General features: G+C 57.5%; 9 protein-coding genes across 9 annotated transcripts; 5 read left to right on the top strand and 4 right to left on the bottom strand.

The window, feature by feature from the left end:
- Positions 1–1654: 1654 nt before the first annotated feature.
- Positions 1655–3200, top strand: CAR2 (ornithine aminotransferase; the record flags this gene model as incomplete). The annotated part of the gene is made up of 2 exons (XM_066780665.1): positions 1655–1839; positions 1892–3200. 2 exons carry the CDS (start codon positions 1655–1657, stop codon positions 3198–3200), a joined length of 1494 nt encoding a protein of 497 aa, XP_066628611.1.
- Positions 3201–4115: 915 nt separating this feature from the next.
- Positions 4116–8661, top strand: YOR1_1 (ATP-binding cassette transporter yor1; the record flags this gene model as incomplete). The annotated part of the gene is made up of 3 exons (XM_066780664.1): positions 4116–4484; positions 4550–6997; positions 7048–8661. The coding sequence occupies 3 exons, from the start codon at positions 4116–4118 to the stop codon at positions 8659–8661; spliced, it is 4431 nt and encodes a 1476-aa protein (XP_066628610.1).
- Positions 8662–9429: 768 nt separating this feature from the next.
- Positions 9430–10758, bottom strand: SLS55_009262 (uncharacterized protein; the record flags this gene model as incomplete). Its single annotated transcript, XM_066780663.1, has 1 exon — positions 9430–10758. One exon carries the CDS (start codon positions 10756–10758, stop codon positions 9430–9432), a length of 1329 nt encoding a protein of 442 aa, XP_066628609.1.
- Positions 10759–11102: 344 nt separating this feature from the next.
- Positions 11103–11981, top strand: COQ10 (Coenzyme Q-binding protein coq10, mitochondrial; the record flags this gene model as incomplete). Its single annotated transcript, XM_066780662.1, has 1 exon — positions 11103–11981. The coding sequence occupies one exon, from the start codon at positions 11103–11105 to the stop codon at positions 11979–11981; it is 879 nt and encodes a 292-aa protein (XP_066628608.1).
- Positions 11982–12497: 516 nt separating this feature from the next.
- On the bottom strand, positions 12498–13634 carry SLS55_009260 (uncharacterized protein; the record flags this gene model as incomplete). Its single annotated transcript, XM_066780661.1, has 1 exon — positions 12498–13634. The coding sequence occupies one exon, from the start codon at positions 13632–13634 to the stop codon at positions 12498–12500; it is 1137 nt and encodes a 378-aa protein (XP_066628607.1).
- Positions 13635–14811: 1177 nt separating this feature from the next.
- Positions 14812–15836, top strand: SLS55_009259 (mitochondrial 37S ribosomal protein mS42; the record flags this gene model as incomplete). The annotated part of the gene is made up of 3 exons (XM_066780660.1): positions 14812–14980; positions 15045–15169; positions 15261–15836. 3 exons carry the CDS (start codon positions 14812–14814, stop codon positions 15834–15836), a joined length of 870 nt encoding a protein of 289 aa, XP_066628606.1.
- An 870-nt stretch (positions 15837–16706) lies between these two features.
- On the bottom strand, positions 16707–18701 carry CDC6 (AAA ATPase; the record flags this gene model as incomplete). The annotated part of the gene is made up of 2 exons (XM_066780659.1): positions 16707–18583; positions 18650–18701. 2 exons carry the CDS (start codon positions 18699–18701, stop codon positions 16707–16709), a joined length of 1929 nt encoding a protein of 642 aa, XP_066628605.1.
- Positions 18702–19674: 973 nt separating this feature from the next.
- Positions 19675–20237, bottom strand: SLS55_009257 (uncharacterized protein; the record flags this gene model as incomplete). The annotated part of the gene is made up of 3 exons (XM_066780658.1): positions 19675–19767; positions 19823–20116; positions 20235–20237. The coding sequence occupies 3 exons, from the start codon at positions 20235–20237 to the stop codon at positions 19675–19677; spliced, it is 390 nt and encodes a 129-aa protein (XP_066628604.1).
- A 260-nt stretch (positions 20238–20497) lies between these two features.
- Positions 20498–22084, top strand: SLS55_009256 (uncharacterized protein; the record flags this gene model as incomplete). The annotated part of the gene is made up of 4 exons (XM_066780657.1): positions 20498–20504; positions 20577–20798; positions 20853–21065; positions 21126–22084. 4 exons carry the CDS (start codon positions 20498–20500, stop codon positions 22082–22084), a joined length of 1401 nt encoding a protein of 466 aa, XP_066628603.1.
- Positions 22085–22302: the final 218 nt, after the last annotated feature.

The following is a 22302-nucleotide window of genomic DNA, read 5'->3' as shown; positions in this document are numbered from 1 at the left end:
AGGAGAGTTGGGACAAGATGAGAAACGACGTTGACAGATAAACAAGCTTGGGTCGGTTCCCCCACCTTCTGTTTTGGGAAGCTGGCAATCAGAGGGCGGCACCAACGGAGAGCAGGCAGCGGAGTGTACGCCGGATGCCTTTCTTATACATGTTTGGCGGCGGCGACTGAGCCGTATGCTCTCCACGTCGTCCCACGTCCGCACCAGGCAGAAGCCTATGATGAGAGTGTGATTGGCGGGGTGGGCTGAGACCAACACGCTGGTCCGAGGATCTGCAGCTGAAACGTTCCAAGTGCGGGGCGCAGCGCTTCCTGCACATTGTATTCTTAGCACTCACCGAGCTGAGCCAGACATATTGAGAACCCAGGTGGGACGATTGCTGGCGAGCAACATGCCTCTTGTTCGTGCCATTCATTTGTTGATAGGTGGTGTGTGATGTTGCACCCCGTCGGCACCCCCCGTTAGCCGAACAAGCCCGTGGACGAAGCAGCGGGTGACGTCTTTTCCCGAAGCGAATGGCGCAGCTAGTAGGCAAGCCGTTTCTCCATCTAATGGTTAGCGAGCGGATGCGGCTGGCTACGCAACCAACGGTTCAGTGACTATCCTGGGGGCGGTTGGGGCCGGTGTATGATCGCATGGAGCTGCGTGTGCTGTCATCAGGGTGCCACAATAGCGTCAAAGCGCGGTGCACGTGAGACTGGCACGGGACCGAGGGGATTGAGTGCGTGTCCACAACGGTCATGGATTGGGGAGGCTTACCTACCTAGTGAAATGGACAGAAAAAAAAAAAACGCCGGGATGGAGATGCTGCTAGATCTCTCCGGATGCAATCAGTACCTATCTACGGAACCTTATCAGTATCCTATCGGCAATGCGGAGTCCAGAAACGCTTTGGGCGCCGCGATCTCGCCCATCGCTCATGGTTGCACTCGGCAGGGAACACGGCTGCCCATACGGCGGGCGTTTGCGATGTGTAGATGACAGCATGGCGGGGGGTATCAGAGCATGCACCGCCTTCTGGAAGCGGTAGGCTCATGCGAGGCTGTGACGTTTCCGTCAACAATCCAACCCAACGGAGCGGCACGTAGGGCACCAGCCAATCGTCGCGCCATGCCGCTGGACGCTGGTCGCTGGTCGGCATAGCAGATAACCGCCATCTCCCACGTCTGCTGGCTGTCTGGGGCGCGGGGGGCTTTCAGCCTCTCGAGGCTCCCTGGCGATCTGAGCCAGGGTGCAGGCGCTACCGCTGCTTGGAGGCAAGCCGAGGGGAGAAGGCCGAAGGCGGGGCGCGGGCAGCCAATGGCAGGGGACGCAAAGCGGGCCACGTCGGGGCCCCTGTGCAGCCGGGCTGATACGTGCACGTAATTGTAGCCGCTAAGCGCAGGACGACGCGAGCGTGAGCCTTAGGTCTCGAGCTGGAGCAAGCTCAACACCGTGTGTTTCCCCTATGCGCAGTTATAGACGGGCGCCCCGGGTAGTCACGGCACCAGCCAATTCCTGGTTTTTTCCTCTGACACGGTGAGTCCGCCGCTTAAAAGGGGGCCTTCCCGCCTTTTCTCCCGGCTTCCCACGTTCCTCTATCGCATATCAGCACCGCTCCGCGCGCCTTCTTTCTTTCTTCACCCAACACAGCCCATTTCTCCTGACCACCACCATGGCTCCTTCCGCAGTCAGCAACGGCTCCGCCTCCAACGGCGCTGCTAAGCCCTTCAACGCGCATGCCGACTCCTCTTCGGCCGCAATCCATGCCGAGCATGAGCACGCTGCGCACAACTACCACCCGCTGCCCGTCGTTTTCTCCAAGGCGTCGGGCGTTTCAGTATGGGATCCCGAGGGGAAGTAAGTGCATGGAGCCTAGGCCCTCAAGGACGTCAGCGCTGATTCGATTTAGGCACTACCTTGATTTCCTGTCCGCATACAGCGCAGTGAACCAGGGCCACTGCCACCCCGAACTCGTCAAGGCTCTTACCGAGCAGGCCTCGCGGCTTACTCTGAGCAGCCGTGCGTTCTACAACGATGTCTTCCCGCGCTTTGCCGAGTACATCACCAAAACTCTCGGCTTCGACATGGTCCTGCCCATGAACACTGGCGCCGAGGCGGTCGAGACTGCCGTCAAGGTCGCGCGCAAGTGGGGCTACAAGGTCAAGGGTATTCCGGAGAACGAGGCGCTAGTCTTCAGCGTGCAGGAGAACTTCCACGGCCGCACTGTAAGCCTGCCGTCATGCTGGACCGAGAACGAGGAGACTGACTGGATGCTACAGTTCGCAGCAATTACGATGTCGACAGATCCCGAGTCGCGCGAAAACTACGGCCCCTACCTGCCCGGAATTGGCAGCTGGGACCCCGTCACCAAGGCGCCCATCCGCTACAACAATGTCGACGATGTCCGCAAGGTGCTAGAGGCCCACGGCAAGAATACGGCTGCCTTCCTTGTCGAGCCGATCCAGGGTGAAGCGGGTATCGTCGTTCCCGACGACAGCTATCTCCGCGAAGTGAAGGCGCTGTGTGAGAAGCACAACGTGCTGTTGATTTGCGACGAGATCCAGACGGGTATTGCTCGCACGGGTCGCATGCTCTGCCACGAGTGGAGCGGCATCAAGCCTGACCTTGTTCTCCTGGGCAAGGCCATTTCGGGAGGCATGTACCCGGTGTCGTGCGTCTTGGGCTCGAAGGAAGTAATGCTCACCATCGAGCCCGGTACGCACGGCTCGACCTACGGCGGCAACCCTCTGGGCTCGGCAGTGGCCATCAGGGCTCTGGAGATTATCCAAGAGGAGAACATGGTTGAACGCGCCGAAAAGTTGGGCAATGTCTTCCGCGAGGGCCTGAAGAACCTCAAGAACCCGATGATCAGCCTCGTCCGTGGTAAGGGCCTTCTCAATGCGATCGTTATCGACGAGAGCAAGACGAACGGACACAGCGCCTGGGACCTGTGCATGCTGTTCAAGGAGAAGGGTCTCTTGGTGAGTGCTCCGCAACGGAATCCGTCGGTAAGCGTTGCTAACGTGAAGCAGGCCAAGCCGACTCATCAGAATATCATCCGTCTCGCACCGCCGTTGGTTATCACGGAGGAGCAGATCCAGCAGTCCCTGGACATCATCCGTGAGGCGATTGAGGAATTGCCGCAGCTGAAGGGGGCGAAGGAAGGGGAGGTCATTCCTCCGGGTGAGAAGAATGTGCACATTGGCGTGGACAACTAGACTGCAGGGGTCGGGATTTCTTTCCATGCTCTGGACGACTTCATGTTTCTGATACCCTGCATACACGATGCATAGGCGGCTAGCTCACCAAGGACGGCAGAAGAGCATAGTAGTAAATAACACGCTTGAATATTTGCAACATTCGACCGAGGCGGCAGCTTCAGCCCGCCAGAGTGTCTGGCTGTCGTGGAGTGCGTAAGCATTGACGCGGCGGCTGAAACTGGAGTGAAGGTAGATCGCGCAAGTATCTAGAGATGGAAGCTGACACTAACCGCACAGATACGCATTCCTGTTGCCACGCTTCGGCAACCGGTCAGTGGCACGGCAAGGATTAAGCCGTGCTATCGGCTCCAGGCAACAAGCGGTATGGCGTACACCACGGACTTCGCATGATGGGGGCGAAAGCCGTTGTCTACCCTCTCTCTTCATTATTCTTCACGCGTTTGGACATATGTCAGGCCTTTCGTTCTCCCTTTGCTGCTTTTTAGCCGGACCGCCGCGTGTACTTGTCCGGAGCACGCAGGCTAGCCTCTTGCGTGCAGCCTCTCGGGGATTCGCGCAGCCCGGACGGGAAGGTGGGCATGTGGGGACCGGCGGATTGCTAAGCGGATTCGCTGGTCGGCGAGGGTGAGGGCGAGAAGCCGATGCAGCCTGCACCCGCAGTCTTGAGGTCAGGGCTCGCAGCTCGCAGCTGCAGGCTGACCAATGGCCGCCCGTGCCGTCCTTTCTGTATACCGGCGTCATCGACGGGCACACTGGCAGCCGACCGGCGTTAGGCGTAGCTCCATGCGCTCGAGGCCCGCCTCTCCACACATAATGCCGGCCGCCGCCCCCCCCCCAGCTGCTACAAGAGGCGCCATGGCTTCTCCTTTCGCTCGGCCTCGCTCTCTGTCCGCCGTCACTGCCTGAGGAGATATGGTCGCAGACAAGGACGGGCAAGCCGGCCACCTGACTGCCGCAGGCCTCAACGCGGCTCCTGTCGCCACCGAACCACCGCACCCGGTCGGCACCGCCGCTGACGAGCACGATCCCGAAAAGACCGCTCCGCTCGGGATCGAGAAGAGAGCCAGCTACAGCTCCAACACCTCGGCTAGCGACGACGATGTTGACGTTGACGCAAAAAGCTCGTCTTCGCCCGACCAGCGCGACGGCTGGCTCGACCGGGCGAACCCGCTGAAGAGGAGCAACAAGCCACCTGTGCCCACCGAGCGTGACCTCTCGCGAGAACACGGCGCCGGCTTCTTCAGTCTGCTCACCTTCCAATGGATGGCCCCGCTTATGTCGGTAGGTTGCAGCGTCCCCTCTGCGCACGCCCGGCTCCGGCATGAACTGATGCATTTGCGCTCCAGGTCGGCTATCAGAGGACTCTCGAACTGAACGACATCTGGCTGGTGAACCCCGACCGCACTGCTGACGTTCTGTCGGCCAAGCTCGTCGAGTCATTCGACCGCCGCCGAGCTCGTGGTGACCCGCGCCCGCTGGCTGGAGCCCTGTACGAGACCTTCAAGTTCGAGTTCTGGCTCGGCGGCGTCTGCCAGTTGATCTCCAGCATCGTGCAGGTCCTCTCGCCTTTTACCCTGCGCTACCTCATCAGCTTCGCTACCGAGGCCTACGTCGCCCAGCGCACAGGAAATCCTGCGCCCTCGATTGGTCGCGGGCTTGGTCTCGTGTTCGGCATCACGGCTATGCAGATCCTCCAAAGCTTGTGCACCAACCACTTCCTGTATCGGGGCATGATGGTTGGCGGCGAAGCCAGGGCTGCCCTGATCTCCGTCATCTTTGACAAGGCCTTGCGCATCTCGGGCCGAGCAAAGGCGGGCGGCAAGGCTCTCGACGCTGCTCCACCCCCGCACATCAAACCCGGCTCCGAGGCAGAGCGGCAATGGTACAAGAAGCTGCTTGGCCGGAAGAAGCAGGGTGCCAAGTCCAACTCAGACTCGACCAAGGGTGTTGTTGGCGATGGAACCGGCTGGGGCAACGGCAGGATCATCAATTTGATGTCAGTCGACACCTACCGCGTCGACCAGGCGTCTGCGTTTTTCCACATGATTTGGACTTCCCCCATCTCCATCTTGATCACTCTAGCGCTTCTTCTGTACAATTTGACTTACAGCGCGCTCGCTGGTTTTGGGCTCTTGGTCATTGCGTTCCCACTCCTCGGAAAGGCAATCAAAAGCCTGTTCAAACGAAGGGTCAGCATCAACAAGATTACGGATCAGAGAGTGAGCTTGACCCAGGAGATTCTCTCGGCCGTGCGCTTTGTCAAATACTTTGGCTGGGAGACGTCTTTCCTTGAACGCATCGACGCCATCAGAAACAAGGAGATCCGGATGATTCAAAAGGTCTTGGCCATCCGCAACGGTATCAATGCCGTCGGAATGTCGATGCCTGTGTTCGCCTCCATGCTATCGTTCATCACATATTCATTGTCGAAGCATGTTCTTGACCCTGCCCCGATCTTCTCCTCTTTAGCTCTCTTCAACTCGCTCCGCCTGCCCCTCAATTTGCTTCCGTTGGTCTTGGGGCAGACAATTGATGCGTATTCTTCCATCAAGCGAATCCAGGAATTCCTTCTCGCTGAGGAGGCCGACGAGGCCATTCAATGGAAGGACGACATGAAGGAAGCCGTTCTTGTCAAGAATGCCAATTTTACGTGGGAACGCTCGCCTACGCAAGACCCTGACCACATCCCAGGTAAAGGTCCAAAGGGTCAGAAGCAACTCAAGCAGGAGAAGAAGGAAGCCAAGGAGGCAGAGAAGACAGCCAAGGAGGCAGAGAAGAAAGCCGCGAAGGAGAGCCGGAAGAGTGGTGACGCAAACGATCCTTTGGGTCTGAGTGTGTCAAGCACGCCTGCAGAGAAAGATCCCTTCAAGCTTCGGGATTTGAACTTCTCTGTGGCTCGCAACGAGCTCATTGCCGTTATCGGAACGGTTGGGTCCGGAAAGAGCTCGCTGCTTGGGGCTCTGGCTGGAGACATGCGCCGAACGTCCGGAGAGCTTATGCTAGGATCGACTCGAGCCTTCTGTCCGCAATACGCATGGATACAGAACGCCACCGTGAAGGAAAATATCATCTTTGGTACGGACTTCGACCAGGAGTGGTATGACCGAGTTGTTGACGCGTGCGCGCTGCGGGCTGATTTTGACATGCTACCGAACGGAGATCAGACTGAAATTGGCGAGCGAGGCATCACTGTGTCCGGCGGCCAGAAGCAGAGAATTAATATTGCCCGTGCAATCTACTTCAATGCGGACATCATTCTCATGGATGATCCTTTATCAGCCGTTGATGCGCACGTCGGCCGTCATATTATGGACAACGCCATCTGTGGTTTGCTGGAGAATAAATGCAGGGTCCTGGCTACTCACCAGTTGCACGTTCTTCACCGGTGCGACCGCATCATGGTGATGCATGACGGTCGCATCTCTGCAGCCGGCACCTTTGACTATCTGAAGGCGCACAACGAAGATTTCCAAAAGCTCATGGCATCTACTGCGGTGGAAGATGACAAGAAGAAACAGGAGCCGGATGACGAAGACGGGATAGAGGAAGAAAAGAAGGATGTCAAAAAGAAAGCCCCGAAGAAACCTGCCCAAGGGCTTATGCAAGCTGAAGAAAGAGCAGTCAAAAGCGTGTCTTGGGATGTCTATTCGGCATACATCAAAGCATCCGGCTCTATCCTCATTGCTCCGTTAGTTCTTTGTCTCTTGATCTTGTCGCAAGGGGCCAACATCATCACAAGCCTATGGCTCTCATGGTGGACGTCAGACAAGTTCAAGTACTCGGAAGGGACCTATGTAAGTCTACTGAGGTATAGAGACGTGGGGCCATGCTGACTAGCCCCCAGATTGGTGTTTACGCCGCTTTAGGTTTCACGCAGGCAGTGCTGATGTTCGTCTTCTCGGTTGCTCTGTCCGTCTTCGGCACCAAAGGATCCAAGGTCATGTTGAATCAGGCCATTACCAGAGTCCTCAGAGCGCCCATGTCATTTTTCGACACCACCCCCCTGGGCCGTATCACGAACCGTTTTTCCAAGGATATCGACACCATGGACAATGCTCTCACGGACTCGATGCGCATGTTTCTCCTCACAATGGCGATGATTCTTTCCGTCTTTGCGCTCATCATCGCATACTTTCATTACTTTGCCATTGCCCTTGGCCCGCTGTTTCTACTCTTTGTCTTCTCCGCCAGCTACTATCGCGCTTCTGCTCGCGAGATCAAACGTCATGAGTCCGTATTGCGTAGTACCGTATTCTCACGCTTCACCGAGGCTGTTTCGGGCGTTGCTACGGTAAGGGCTTACGGTCTCCAGTCGAGATTCTCCAAATTAATAAGGGAAGCCGTCGACGACATGGACTCGGCCTATTACTTGACTTTCTCCAATCAGCGCTGGCTTAGCACACGCCTTGATGCCATTGGCAACCTGCTTGTCTTCGTTACCGGTATTCTGGTTGTGACACAGCGCTTTGACGTCAGCCCGAGCATTGCTGGTCTCGTTCTATCGTACATCTTGTCCATTGTCCAGATGATCCAGTTTACGGTGCGACAGCTTGCTGAGGTTGAGAACAACATGAACTCGACCGAGCGCATATATCACTACGGCACCCAGCTGGAGCAAGAACCTCCCCTCCATTTGGGCTCTGTCGCGCCTACTTGGCCCGAGCGCGGCGAGATCGTCTTCGACAACGTGCAAATGCGGTACCGCGACGGCCTCCCGCTCGTCCTCCGCAGGCTCAACATGCACGTCCTGCCGGGTGAGCGCATCGGCGTCGTTGGCCGTACTGGCGCTGGCAAGTCTTCTATCATGAGCACTCTTTTCCGCTTAGTCGAACTGTCTGGCGGGTCCATCTCTATCGATGGCGTTAATATCAGCACCATCGGCCTCAAGGACCTGCGCTCCCGTCTCGCCATCATCCCACAAGACCCCACCCTCTTCCGCGGCACAATCCGTACGAACCTCGATCCGTTTAGCGAGCACACGGATCTTGAGCTCTGGGGAGCGCTGCGCCAGGCCGACCTGGTAGGCGCCGAGGCGAAGATGGAAGACAAGACGCAACGGATCCACCTCGACAGCGCCGTGGACGAGGAAGGGCTAAACTACTCGCTTGGTCAGCGGCAGCTGATGGCGCTGGCGCGAGCGCTAGTCCGCGGGGCGCAGATCATCGTGTGCGACGAGGCAACGTCGTCGGTCGACATGGAGACGGACTCCAAAATCCAGCGCACCATCGTTGAAGGCTTCCGTGGCAAGACCCTTTTGTGCATCGCCCACCGCCTGCGCACCATCATCGGATATGACCGCATCTGCGTCATGGACCAGGGCCAGATTGCGGAGCTCGACACCCCATTGAGGCTGTGGGAGAAGGAGGGCGGCATCTTCAGGGGCATGTGCGAGAGGAGCAGCATCAGGAAGGTGGATATCATCGAGGCCGCGGTGGAAAGTGGCGTATTGAAGGGGTGAAGCGGTGTGACCGAGAGCATGAAGTGACGAATAGCAACCATGCATGACGATAAATGCACCGTGGAGCTGGTTTCTCTCCCCTTTAGTTTACTATACATGGCACATGGATTGGAAGATAGTTGGGCGGCATCGTTGCATTCCCAGCATAGCGCCAGTACATATTCATATGCATCAATACGTAAGTCTTGTCAAGCCGACGGAAGGAGCACATCATTCTAGTCCCCGAACGCATCCTCCTATGCTTAATATCAATCAACGCTCGATATTTCACGATTCAGGCCACACCAGGCACTGTGACGCCACAGGCACTCTTTCATGCTTCAAACCTACGGCCAGTGTCAATGCGCTCACTATCAAATTCATCGATGACGCCCCTTGTGGGCTTGGAGAACTTTTAGCTGAGAGCCTGAAGACTTAAGCTAAGGGGTGTCGGGTAGAAATAAACAGTCTAGAGAGGGGCGCGGCTTGTACCCACAATCATGTGTTCCTGTATGATGTTGACGTCGATTCCCAAATGGAACGGGGTGCGAGAAGACAGACGAAACCAGCCAAGCAAGAGTCAACATATCGGCAAAAGGGAACAAATGCGGTGTAATCAATCAGGCAGCTCCGGAAGCTCGAAACACTCAAGACTTCTCCGTCTATTCCCAAACACAATATGGCATGATGTTCGTAAATCGGGTATAAATGCACTAACGCCGCATATGCTCTCCTTTGGTGGCCACTCGATGATTGACGTTCTTTCTGCGGACCCCAGGACCTGATTTTCTAGGAAGTTGCCTCTGGCTCGACAACCTCTTTCGCATCGGGCTTCACGGGTTGCCTGAGAATGGTCTGCGTGGTGCCCCCAGGCTTGCGATAGACTGCTTGCATCCAGCACCTGTACATCTTGAGCTTGCGCTGGCGGTTGACGAGCATGCGGCGATCCACGCCGATCGACTCGATGTTGAACGCCGGAACATCTTCGACAGCGGGTGCATCTTTCTCCCTTTGATCTTTGAGCTCTAGCTCCTCCATCTGCTCAGCAGAGTCTCCACCGTTGGCTTGCCTTTCTGAAAGGAGTGTTTTGAGGTCGCCACCCCATACCTTCTCCAGCTCCTCCCTCTCGAAAAAGTAAACTCGGGTACCATCCCCCCGGACGTAGAAATTTTCGTCCAGATACCGGCCCTTCTTGAACCGCACCTGAGCCAAATCGCCACGGCCATAGTCACGGAAAAGCACGTATCCACCGGGCTTGAGCACGCGGTAGATATTGCGTACCGCCTGCGCCCACTGCGAAGGAGCCAGCGCGGAAAAGATGAACACCATGAGCACTACGTCAACAGTGCCCTCCTGGATGCCTGGAGGCAAACTCTGCTCGCCTTCACCAGCAACGTCCCACACGTCGGCCTGGATCTTTACGCCGTCATCGTAAGCATCGTTCTTTCTCATGACATCGACCGCCGTCTTCGAAAAATCGCAGGCGTGGATCTTGAAATTCGGGTTCTCGTTGAGCTTCAAAATTGGGAAGGCCGTGTTTCCCGCGCCAGCGCCGGTCTCCAGCATAAGGGTTGGCGGGCTATCCGTCCTCGTCAAGGCCTCCAGTACTGGGAACTCCTGGAAAAGCCACTTCCTGTTCTTGAAAAAATTGCTTTGATTGTTCTTGTAAAACAGATTCCACCACTTGGCCGGGTCCATGTTGAAGCGCCGCTTGTCGAAGTCGGAGACGGGGTTCTCGCGCTGCTGCGAGTACTGGCACTCGGCGAATTCTTTGTAGGCGTCGTCGACCTCGACGTGGTCCCACGCATTGAACTCGAAGATGTCGTCGCCCTCCTCCAGATAGCGCGACCCGAACTGGAACGGATCGCTGCGCTTCTGGTTGTTGGTCGGATCGTGCGAGCGTGAAGAGGCCGGCTTGCGGACGGGTTCAATGACTGAGTTCGGCACGCCGTAGGTCGAAGGCTGCTGCGGGGCAGCCGGATCGATGGTCACGGCGTAGCGGATGTGTTCCATGCCCTTGGAAAGCTGGCTTTTGGGGGTCTTTTTGCTTGAGTGAGCATTGCTGGCGGGTACATCCACCGCGGTGGGAGGAGGCGAGGGGCTCGACTCGTCGGGCATGTCTGCGGTGCTGATGAGTGGTGCAGGGGAATCCACAACGTTGGGCTGGAGTCGACGAGACAGAAAATCGCGCCTTATCGATAAGCGCGCCTTCCTCCTCGACGCTAGCGCCCGGCTCACGGTCCAGGTGCCAGGGTCCAAGTCGTAGCATCATCACTGCTCAGAAACCACTCGTGCCCCATTGGACCGGCCTTGTTTGCGACGCGTGCTGATACGTAATGGAGAGGAGCAGCTAATCCAACCATACAACCTCCTGAGCCATTGTACTACCTCCTCTCACTTGTCGGAAAGTCATTGCAAGACAATTGACCTCTACAAACCAGCACTCGCACACTTCCACCAACATGAAAGCTCTCCGGGTCGCAGCGCCTGCGCGCACCACTACCGCTTGCCTCGGGCCCGCTCGCCTTGGTCGCGGCGCGCAGCAGCTTAGAGCATTCCTCCCGAACCCCTTCTCTGCGCTCACCAGCTCCGGCTCCGGCTCCAGCGCGTCGGCCACGGCGCCGCAGCACCTCACGGCGACGCGAACCCTCCCGTACCCGAGCGCCGCCATTTACAACATCATAGCGGACGTCTCGTCGTACCACTCCTTCCTGCCCTACTGCCAGCGCTCTGAGGTGACCGAGTGGTCACGCCCGGACGCCGCGGCGGGCAGGCGCTGGCCCGCCCGGGCGACGCTGGCCGTCGGCTGGGGCGGTATCAGCGAGGCCTTCGCTTCCAAGATCTACTGCGTGCCTGGCGAGATCGTCGAGGCCGTTGGCGGCCGCTCGCGCACCCGTCTGCTGCCCGAGCAGATTGCCCACCACGACTTCCCTGCCGAGAACGCGCCGCCGGACGACCAGGGCGAGATCCTCACCCACCTCCTCACGCGCTGGACCGTGAGCCCGTTCCCCTACCAGCCGCCGCAGGCGACGGGCGCCGCCGCCAAGCTGGGCGAGGGCGTGGGTTCTGGCGACTCGCCGGCCAACCCTATCGATCCGCAGAAGCCAGCGTCCGGTCAAGCCAAGGAGCAGACGCGGGTGTCGCTGGTGATCGAGTTCGCCTTTGCGAATCCTCTATACGGGACGATGGTGACGGCAGTAACGCCGATGGTGGCTAACATGATGATCGAGGCGTTCGAGAAGCGCGTGGAGAAGCTTCTGAATGGCCCAGGGATGGGAGGAACGAAGCACAAACTTTCGACCGAGGGTGTGCTGAACTACAGTGGGCCGTTGAAGCGGTAGGAGCGGATAAGAAGAGCTTTCAGATGGCCGATGCGTTGTTATCATTGCGTCGAGTCTAATCGTAATTGAGACGAATCTTGATTCGTTAAAACCGACACCAGTCGAGAGGGCCGAGATCACCATCAGGCAGAGGTTTAGTAGGGACCTGGCGAATCCCGAATGTGGTCAATTTTGAGAGTAAGAGCATCGTGCCAATTCAAGGCCTTTTTTTTTTTTTTTTCATTTGCTGCATTAAATCACCAAGACCAACTCTACCAGTAGAGCACAGCCCGTAATCTTTTCTTGAGAATTACCCGCAAGTCAAACGCGTCAAGCTTTGACAAAATTACAAGTGAAAGGAAAGTCGTGAAAATATTCGTTGCCGGTTCCCAGAACCAGAGCAATAAGCCGCCCAGTATGTTCGTAGCCTCGTCCTAAGGCCCGTGCCCACATGATTAAAATGAGTGAATGAATGCCGCCCATACATGCTTGAGTCATAACGTCGTTCAATGCCATATAATACCTTACCTGCCAATCTTATATCCTATTCCTTGGGGAATCTGCGGCGTGACCGGCTACGCCCATATTGCCCCATCCATTGACGTGGTCGCGAGTCTCTCGTCCATATCCGGCATTCTCCATCAGCCGCGTGAACGTCGTATCGCTTGTCAGAGGACGCTCGCCAGGCACGCGGATGCCGGGCGGCGGCGCTAGGAAGCCCATGCCGCTCGGTTGATTCGAACCAGTCATGAGCACATCAATTGTTTCCGTGGATCCTGTCCGCGGACGCTCGCGGCTCATATCACCGTGACCCGACAAGCTTTGCGAGCGACGTGGACCAAGGCTAAAGTTGCGTGTCGGGCCCATTGGTTGACGAGCAGTGGAGCTGCTCCGTTGTCTCTGTGGGCCGCGAGGTGCTGGTGTCGGTGTGTATACGCTAGGACTGACCGAGCCCGATGCCATCGGTGGCGGTGGTGGCATCGGATACTCGCTCAGGTTCGACTTTGATGGGCGCGAGAAGAGGCCGCGTATGCGAGGAGACTTCGGAGATGCTGCGGCCATGCCGCCGCCAGGACCGGACGTAAGGCTGCCGTACGGCTTGCTTGGGCTACGCTTAGGGATGTTCGGCCGAGCATACCCATACGGATTGAGGGGCGTTGCGCTTCCCGATGAATGCGACGTGGTCGTGGTAGTCATTGTGCCATTACGTCCCAGCCCGTCCACCTTGTTGATCTCCTTCATCGGAGAGAATGGTGATCCGAGAAGGGTGTGGTCGATACTCGCGTTGCCGGGCGGACTGGCAGCATCACGGCGCAGGAACTCGGTACGTGCACCAAGGGCAGGGTTGTAGATGGGGTCACTAACGGTGCGGGAGACAGGACCGAAGTCACCGCTATAACGAGGTTTCTTTTCAGACGTTTGGCGCCTCTTCCAAAGCCAGACACCCAGGACAGTCAGGAGGATGCCGAGCGCGATGCCACCGATGACTCCACCAGCAATGGCACCCTTGTTAGCGCCTCCTCCATGCTTCGCGCTCAACGGGGTAGCAGTCGTGGACGTGTCTGATGGGCCTAAGCCAGAGGTGACGGATCCACCGGTCGGAGTTGAAATGGAAGTGGTTGAGGGGGCGGCCGACGTGGTCGATGATCCACTGGTGTCATTGGCGGAGATCATGGCGCAGAGACCGCTTTGGCATTTGTATCCCAGCGGGCAACATTCTGAGCCACACGTTTCTAGTGTCGCTGTGAGGTTCGTCGTGTGGATGGCGTTCGAAGGGTGTAGAGAGGCGTTTTGTTGGTTGATGTCGCAAGTGATGGGCCTGATGAACTTGCAATCCTGGCCTTCGGGACAGCATATTACAGAGGTCGCCTCGCCGCCCGAGCCGCGGTCGTCGTTGAGAGCGGTGCAGGTCGTGCTCGAAGGGCAGCAGAAGGAGCTGGGGAAGTTGCTGCCGCACTGCGAAAGTGAGGAATCGCCGCCGCAAACGGCCGCATCCGCACGGCGGAGCAGACCTATTGCCCGAGCGGCATCTTCGGCGACGGCTAGGGCGGAAGCTGTTGGTACTGTCGCCGACACGATGCAGATGGCGGAAAGCTTCTTCAGTGTCGACGGGCGCATTCTATGGTGGAGGCGCCAAGCGGGCGCGCGTGGGGAGGAGAGCTGGGTTTCGAAGACTTGGACGGACAGAACAACGGCGATACCGGAGCGCGCTTAAGAGAAACAGAAACGGAAAAAGTACTGGCAAGGAAAGACGGCCGCACGTGACGGGCGCGTAGAGAAGGAGAAGAGCAGCGGGTGGACTTGGTGGGTGGATATGCAGCAAACAAGAGGAAAGTGGCGAGCTGGCCGGCGGCTGGAGGATATAAGGGAAGCACACCATGGTGCGAGGACCATGCGAGTCTCAGCATGGTTCAGAGCAGGCGTGTCGAGGCGCCGAGAGACGCGGTGCGGGCAGGTGGGCCTCGGATGCCCAACGCAGCAGAGGGCGGCGAGGGCGCATGGCGGGTGGCTATGGGGACGCGCTGGCAGCGCGCGTGTGAAACGCAGTCTTGGGGTGTTGTAGGGCGGGCGCGTCGCGGGCGAACCATTGGCTGAGGGCGGCCGCTGGCAGCGGCCGGGAGAGACGGTGGAGCGCTGGCGGCGGCCCGTGCGCACGACTCCCGGAGCATCATCTGCGCTGGAAAAGTCGACGGCACGGCTGTGTTTTCTCTCCCTCCGCAACCCAGCGCCATGATCCTCGCCCGCCTCCTCCGGCCGCAGCAGCCCCTGCGCGCCGCCCAGCGCTGCACAGTACGGAGCTCCCCGCCCTCTACTGCCGCCAAATTGCCCGCCTGCACGTCCGCCTGCTAACATGCCGTCCGCCCAGCGCCGTGCCATTCACGTAGTCCCACCGCTCGCCAACTACGGCGAGAGCTTCCGTCAGAATGGCATTCCCGAGCTGCTGTCGCCGACGGGCTTCAAGACCGCCTGGATCGCCTACCAGCAGCTGATGGTGGACAAGCTCAATGAGAGAATAGTCGGTACGACGCGTCGCCTCTCCACGCCCGTCAATTGCGTGCGCTGACGTCCAATCCACAAAAATAGGCACTATTCTCCAGGATGCCCTAGTCAAGGACATTGTCATCAAAACCGCGCGCGAGCCTGCGATCGCCTCTACCTTCAACTACGCTTCCATGGCCTTCAACAACCACTTTTTCTTCAGTGCCATCGTACGTGGCTCTCCACCGGGCCCCCATACCTCCGCGCATGCGCACCCACCCCTCCTTCGCTTCGCAAGCCCCTGCTAACACGTTGACCAAGACCGACAAGGAAACGCCCATGTCCGACGAGCTCGCCGAATCCCTGACGACGTCCTTCTCCTCAGTCGACATCTTCAAGGCCGACTTCCTCGCGACCGCCGAGGCCATGTTCGGCCCGGGCTTCGTATGGCTAGTGTGGCATAGGCAGCCCGGGAGCTTGCACAATGGCTCGTGGAAGATCCTGCCCACCTACCTCGCCGGCTCGCCGCTATCCGACGCCCACTATCGCCAGCAGCCTGTCGACATGAATACCCAAAACACCAACTCCGCCGGCGGCCTCTCCGGCGCTGACTATACGCGCCAGAGCCAGATCCAAAACTCGGCCGGTGTCACGGGTCGGCACAGCGCCGCCGGCATGGCCGGCCGCAACCGTGCCCCCGGCGGTGCTGACGTCGTCCCTGTCCTCTGCGTAAACACCTGGGAGCACGTCTGGGTACCCGACTGGGGTATCGAATCCAAGAGGGATTTCCTGGAAGCGTGGTGGCGCCGTATCAACTGGGAGTCCCTGGAGGTGCCAGTCGATGCTCTGAAGGCGAACCAGCCTAACCGCACCACACGAGGTGACTCCGGTCGGTAGATGAGGGGAGGCGTTATCGATCACATAGGCGCAGGGAGACGCGAGAAAGAGAAAAGGCAACTATGTATTGCATATGTAAAATCAAGAGTCTTAGGGCGGCCCTTCTACGGTGTTCATCGAGGTATTTTATCTTTTCTTGGTCATTGGGGGGATCATGGGCTACTCCAAATAGTAGGACGGAGGCAGGTAATCCCTTATATCTGCTTCAGAATTCATTGAAAGGGATAGAAACAGTGTCATCCAGTCTTGCTCGAACCAAAGCCGTCATTAACGAAGAGTGGAGCAATAGAATCGTTGACCGATTTGGCTTGCGCAAATGTGAAGCGATTGCATAGCTACAGGCCAATGACGCTGATTCCCTCAAGAGCCTGATACCGGTTCAGCATCCCTGTCACTCCTCGGTGCCGGCTACTCGTCGCCTTAAAAATGTGTCAGCCACAGAAGTGTGACTGCTGCCGGATTCTGATCAACACGCAGCAGAAATTCCTCAGGGTCGATAGTTGGTCAATCATGTGCTGAGGTGTTGATGCCCGACGGGTTCCGACGATCATACAAACGTATGCACCCCGGACTGGGAAAGTTGGTCGAAGTTGAAGGAGTCATGCTTGCATGTATACATGCATGATGCACGGGCGGGAAATGAAGCAATCAAGAAGCAAGTTTGATACGTCATTCTTCTTTACCCAAGCATCGTGATGCTTCGTATGCTAGTCTAGGCTCATTTTCATACATCGTATGCGCCCCCAGAACGCCACTCACAGGACCCATTGATCCGCTACAAAGGCCATGCAATGCCCATGCTGGGAAAAAAACAAGAGGTAAAACACAACATGCCGTCAGTCCATGCAATATATCTCTGATTCGCTCATTTCATGCAACAATCTCCCCATTGAGCAAGCTCCTCAACACACCGCTGCCGGGCCCATCCAGCGCACCGCTCAACTCCATCAGGCTAACACTGCTCGAAACTCTCTTCTCCTCCACAAGTCCGGCGCTGAAGCCTCCACCACCACGACCGCCCCGCTTGCTTGGCGTGGAAGGGACGGAGAAGCTGCCGCTCTTACCATTGCCCTCAAGCGCTGAAATCAATGACAAAGTCTCTAGGCTGGCGACTACATCGCGGAACTCGGTTCTAGTGAGAGGGTGTAAAACATTGTCACGCTTGCAAAGTCGGGCGTAAGTGTCGTACAGCGCCTTGATAGTAGGCACCGCCGCAGCGTGCCTCGACGGCGTCGAAGGAATTGCCATAGCAGCTGCATCACGCAGTTTCTTCTCAAGAGCCGAAAGCGCGCAGAGAACGGCCTTCTGCTGTAAGTTGAGATTCTTGAGGCGTTGAGTTGTTCCATTACTGAAGACGGCAGCAGTTACACGCGCCATGTGGGCGATCGTCGCGCGAGGAGCCGTTTCCACTGTGAACTTCGAGAGAAAGGACGCCTCAGCAGAGTGCCGAGAAGACTTCGTCGAAGTCCGAGCAGGCGAGGACAGGTTTATATTCTCAATGAGAATGGTCTTAGATGGCGTAGCAGCCGGTTCAGGCGCCTCTTCTGCCACCTTCCTCACATGCTGCTCGCGTATGCTCGACTCGATCATGTCGATGGCTCTTCTGCAAATATCGAACGCCTTGCGAAGGTCTCCTGCTTGGGCGGCGACCTTCTTAGAGAGGAATTGAATTGCGGTCGGGTGAAGGAAAGGAACAAAGTCGGCCGAGACGACCGTGTCGGAAGGAAGCAGGGTCTTCAGCTTCGAGCTGATGACCGAGGCAACTTGAGGGGCCGAGTACGGCATGAAGGGGAGAAGTTGAGGCTTGAGGCCCCGAGACTTTAGCCTGGGTAGGAAGCGATCGGTCAAGTCCAGAGCGTTCGCAATGCCCACGAGGATGAGGCTCGACTTTGGCCGCATGGACCACTCGAATATGTTATAGAGCAACTCGAGGTCCAGCTCGAGAAGATGGTCAACTTCGTCCAGGGTGACCACATGAGACACGTCGCGCCTGAACATGATCTTTTGCAGGGTCTCCTGTTCCGTTCCTTCCAAGACATCATCGCCCTCACCGATTTCCTCGAGGAGCTTGATGTAGAGCTCGTTCGCGCTCTTTACACTCATACAGTTGATGTACGCTCTCTTCACCGTGGCCACATCGAGCTCTTGGCAGACCTCTCCGACTAAGGCGCTCTTCCCTGTGCCTGGAGGGCCAGAAATGTACAGACACCCTGCCTTTTTGGAACCAACGCGAGAAGACACAAATTGCTGGAGCTCGTTCCTTTCCTCTTCACGGCCGACCAATCGGCCCGGGTGAGAACCACGGATGAAAAGCTGGCGCGCATCGTTGTAGATGGTCGTAACGGAACTCCGAGGGGTGGTTGGCGTGCGGGGGGTGCGCGGCGTCAAAGGTTTGCCTGCGACAGAAACGCGTTGACGGGGGGTAACCGCGACCTTGTTCGCGCATGCGTCGCGATGCCGAGGAGTAGAGGGAGTTGCGTCCGTGCTCTTGAAGTGCGAGTTGACCCTCGCCGGGGAAAGCGCGACCCTGCCTTGAATCGCGCCGTGCTTCGCCGGGCTCGTGGGGGTTCCTCTCATGCGCTTGGTGGGCAGGTCCTCGTCGGCCAGTTCGTCGGCTCCCAGATCGGCATTTTTCGGTGCACGCGGCTTCTTCGGGGTGATGAAGGGGTTTTCCTTTTCGCTATCGTCTAGCACAACGAATTGGCTGCTTCTGGTGCATCGCGTCGTGGCATTCAAATCTTTGCGACCTGGATGCTGATCAGTCACGCGTCGAGCACGGCAGCGCGTGTTTATGGAAGGGTTGGAGAGCTTACCCGCAGGCGGAATAGCACTCCGGGTGCGCTTTCCAAGGACCGAGGCGGTCATTGTTGCCGATTGATGTCTGAGCGGAAGGTGTTGGCAAGCTTTCCGTGGGCAAGGACGAGTGTGGGTAGTGAGCAGGAAGGCGGCAGTGGAGAGATGAAGAAGTCGCGCTATCGCGTCGAGTCGCGAGCTTCGCGCGTGCCGGTAAATTGCCGGAATTGCTTTTTAGCGTCGAATGCCAACCAATCGTCTGTCCCCCCGCCATCTCTTCACGCTTCACCGCATGCGGTCGGCGTGATTCGCCTACTTCATCGGCGTCCGGTCTGCTTTGGTCCATGTGTACGGTAACATTGCTACTAATTTTACATGCCATGCCCTCCATCTTGGAGCGCCAAGTGTATGCTCCGAGCATCCCGCAGTGGGGGACATGGAAATAATGTTGCTTGATTATTGGGTTTCGATGATGATAGAAAAATATTGCAATTGACCGTATGGATACTGCCTGTTTTCTAAAGTCTCTTCCACCACCCCTCTTCCTGTTCAAGCTCCTACCAGAGCCTTTGCACCTACCGTCTTCAAGGCGTCACATGCTACGAGCCCACATGGCAGGTACCTTCCTCAAACATGTGGCAAATGACATCCAAAATCAACTCTCGCTACATACAGGAACTTGCAGAACATGTGCAAACACCCGCTCAGAGCTTCTGTATGTTCCATTTTTCCGTCCTCATGGCGCAGTCTTGACACTTATTCTCACTATTGTCTCCTCGTTGTGATTCTCGCCGCGAGTGGCAGCTCGAGGAAGAAAGGCAATAGGAGAGCGTTGGATGTCAGAGGCAAGACACCGAGCGGGGGCTCGCTGAGGCTGGGATTCAAAGTAACGTCACTGAGGCATGAGACAAGACAAGACATGCGCGACCGGGACGCGATCTCCAGAAAGCTCCGCTGGTAAGAAAGTGCTGATGTTCACAGCCAGTCTATGAGGCACGGCAACCAAAAGCGGTGCTGGGGCCTAGTGCGGTTTACTGGCCAACGATTAGGCGTCCCTCAGCAGCTCAGCCTCCCTCTTTCTCCTTTCGAGCAGGCGCTCGGCAAACTTGGCCTTCTCGTCCCGTAAAGTAACGTACGCCTGGAAATGGGTGTCAGCTCAGCGCTTTGCACATCCAAGAGGAAATGAGGCATACCCAGAACCAGATTGTGCACTCGAAGAAACCCCATGTGAAGACCAGCCTGTTTTTCAAAGGGTCACCGACGCCATGGGTGAAGAGGCTTTGTCCGGAAGACGGCTTGAAGGCGTACGTGTACCCGGTCAGGCCGAGGAGGAACATCAGGCGGAGCGGGATGTTGTTTGCCCAGTAAGGGAAGGCAATCTCCTCGTCCATAGACACAGCGATAAGGTCCGAGAGGCCGAGAAAGGCGAGGATGATGGCGGAGAAAGCGGAGGCGGAATTCGGTTTGAGGAATTGGGTCGGTTCAGGCTAAGCAATCAGCATGGGCTCCCAGGGGCGCAAAGGGGATGTTACAATGCGCATGGCTTCTCCGAACAGGACGACCAGGTTTTGCTCCGCAACGATGCGCGGAGCGCTGAGAAGGTACCATGCGAGAGTGATGTGGAAGAGACACAGGCCTCGGATGATGGCGAAGGACGAGAGAATGGCCATGGTGGTGTGTAGTAGCAGCTGGCCCCTGGGTGGCGTGGAGCTGGAGCTGCCCGTCGAATGAGCCGTTTTTGAGCCGACCCGACCACCCGACGTCATCCCGTGCCCCACTCCGTGGCTTCCATTCCATGGTTGCGATAAGTACGGTAGTCTGTACATAGCTGCCTCCAACACTGCCGAGGAGCAAGCAACCGCCTCGCCATGCGCTGTAAGTAGATCTTTTGTCACCGAGCCTCCAGAAAAACCCCCAGGGAAAGCGTCAGCGCTGAGAATGCACCAGTCGACACCAAGGACCCCGACGCCATTGCTTATCAGAGGAGGCTTGCGCTGCGCCGCGCAGCTCGGTCTCCGGGCAGCGTCTTCTTCAACTTTGTGGTGTTTCCCCTCTTCATCCTCGTTACGCTGTGGAGCTATCTGCACTACGACCTAAAATGCTTTTTCCAGGACTGCAAGTCCATCGAATACCGCGCCACGAAGATTCTCAAGGAGAACCCGTTGATTGGTGATCGCCGCACTGTTCGGGTGGTACACCTCTGATTGCACTGACTGGACGCAGATGGGCACAATGACCTGATGATTATGATGAGATACCTGTACGGAAACCGCATCAACTCTGGCAACTTCTCCTCCAAGTTCGAGAATGGCGGTTTGGAATACCACACGGACGTGCCGCGCATCGAGCAAGGCCTGAGCAGTGGTGCCTTTTGGAGCGCTTTCCTCCCGTGCCCTTCCAACGGCACCGACTTTTCGGATGAGGCTTATGCTCCCAGTAAGCCCTACCCCGTGCACTTCCTTCTGGTCTTTCCCTTCCCTTTCTGACAGTGTCTAGTCGTCAAGGCAACGCTTGAGCAGCTTGATCTGTATCACCGCCTCGCCGCGAAATACCCCAAATACTTCACCCCCACTCCCGATAGCGCCTCTGCGCTTCGTGCTTTCCAAGACGGCCGCTACATTGCTCCCGTCATCATCGAAGGCCTCCACCAAATCGGCAATTCTATCCCCACGCTCCGCCTTTTCCACCAGCTCGGTGTCCGCTACGCCACTTTGACCTGGAATTGCCACAATATCTATGCCGATGCCGCCGTGGTCACCAACGAGAAGGGCCAGAGTGTCCGTAGCTCCCCGTACTGGGGTGGTGTTTCCGCTGCCGGCCGCGCCCTTGTCGAGGAGATGAACCGCATGGGCATGATTGTCGACCTAGCCCACGTCAGTCCCGATACCATGCGCGACGTCCTGGTGGGCCCTGAGGATGGCAGCTGGGGCGGCAGCATCGCACCGCCCATTTTCTCGCACAGCTCCGCGTATGCCCTCTGCCCGCACCCGCGCAACGTACCCGACGACATCCTGCACTTGGTCAAGAAGCGCAATTCCATCGTCATGGTCAACTTCAACCCGGGCTTCATCTCTTGCGCCGAGTCTGACTCCGGCACCGGCATCCCGGACTTGTACGAGCCAAACGTCACGCTTTCGCAGGTTGTCAGACACGTCAAGTACATCGGCGATCTGATTGGGTACGACCACGTCGGCCTTGGCACGGATTTTGATGGGATCGAAGGCACGCCGAAGGGCCTGGAGGACGTGAGCAAGTTTCCCGACCTTGTCGCCGCGCTACTAGAGGAAGGCATCAGTGACGAGGATGCGGGGAAGATTGTGGGCAGGAATCTGCTGAGAGTGTGGGACGAAGTCGATCAGGTCGCGGCGAAGCTACAGAAGGAGAGGCCGCCGTTTGAGGACGGTGTCTCGGGTTTTGCAACTCCCGGTGCGACCGATGGTGTGAATGTGCGGTGAATGGGCTCTTAGTCCTCCCTCGCGACTGCGCACACAACTTAAACTGCCTCAATGTGCGTGGTCGTTCTCAAGGAAGGTTCTGATGAGCAACCCGTTGCGACCGGCAGCCCGGTCTACCGGGGGGACTACGATGGGGCAATGGGCGAGCTTACTGTATCGGTTTTGGCCTTCCTAGAGATGAACGTGCTATAAGTAGTGGCCATGTAGGCATGTCGAAA

Source organism: Diplodia seriata (genome assembly GCF_021436955.1).
Source record: "Diplodia seriata strain FDS-637 chromosome Unknown scaffold_10, whole genome shotgun sequence".
Lineage (NCBI taxonomy): Eukaryota > Fungi > Ascomycota > Dothideomycetes > Botryosphaeriales > Botryosphaeriaceae > Diplodia > Diplodia seriata.
Note: the sequence above shows the minus strand (reverse complement) of the source record. Positions and strands in the feature narration are given on the sequence as shown.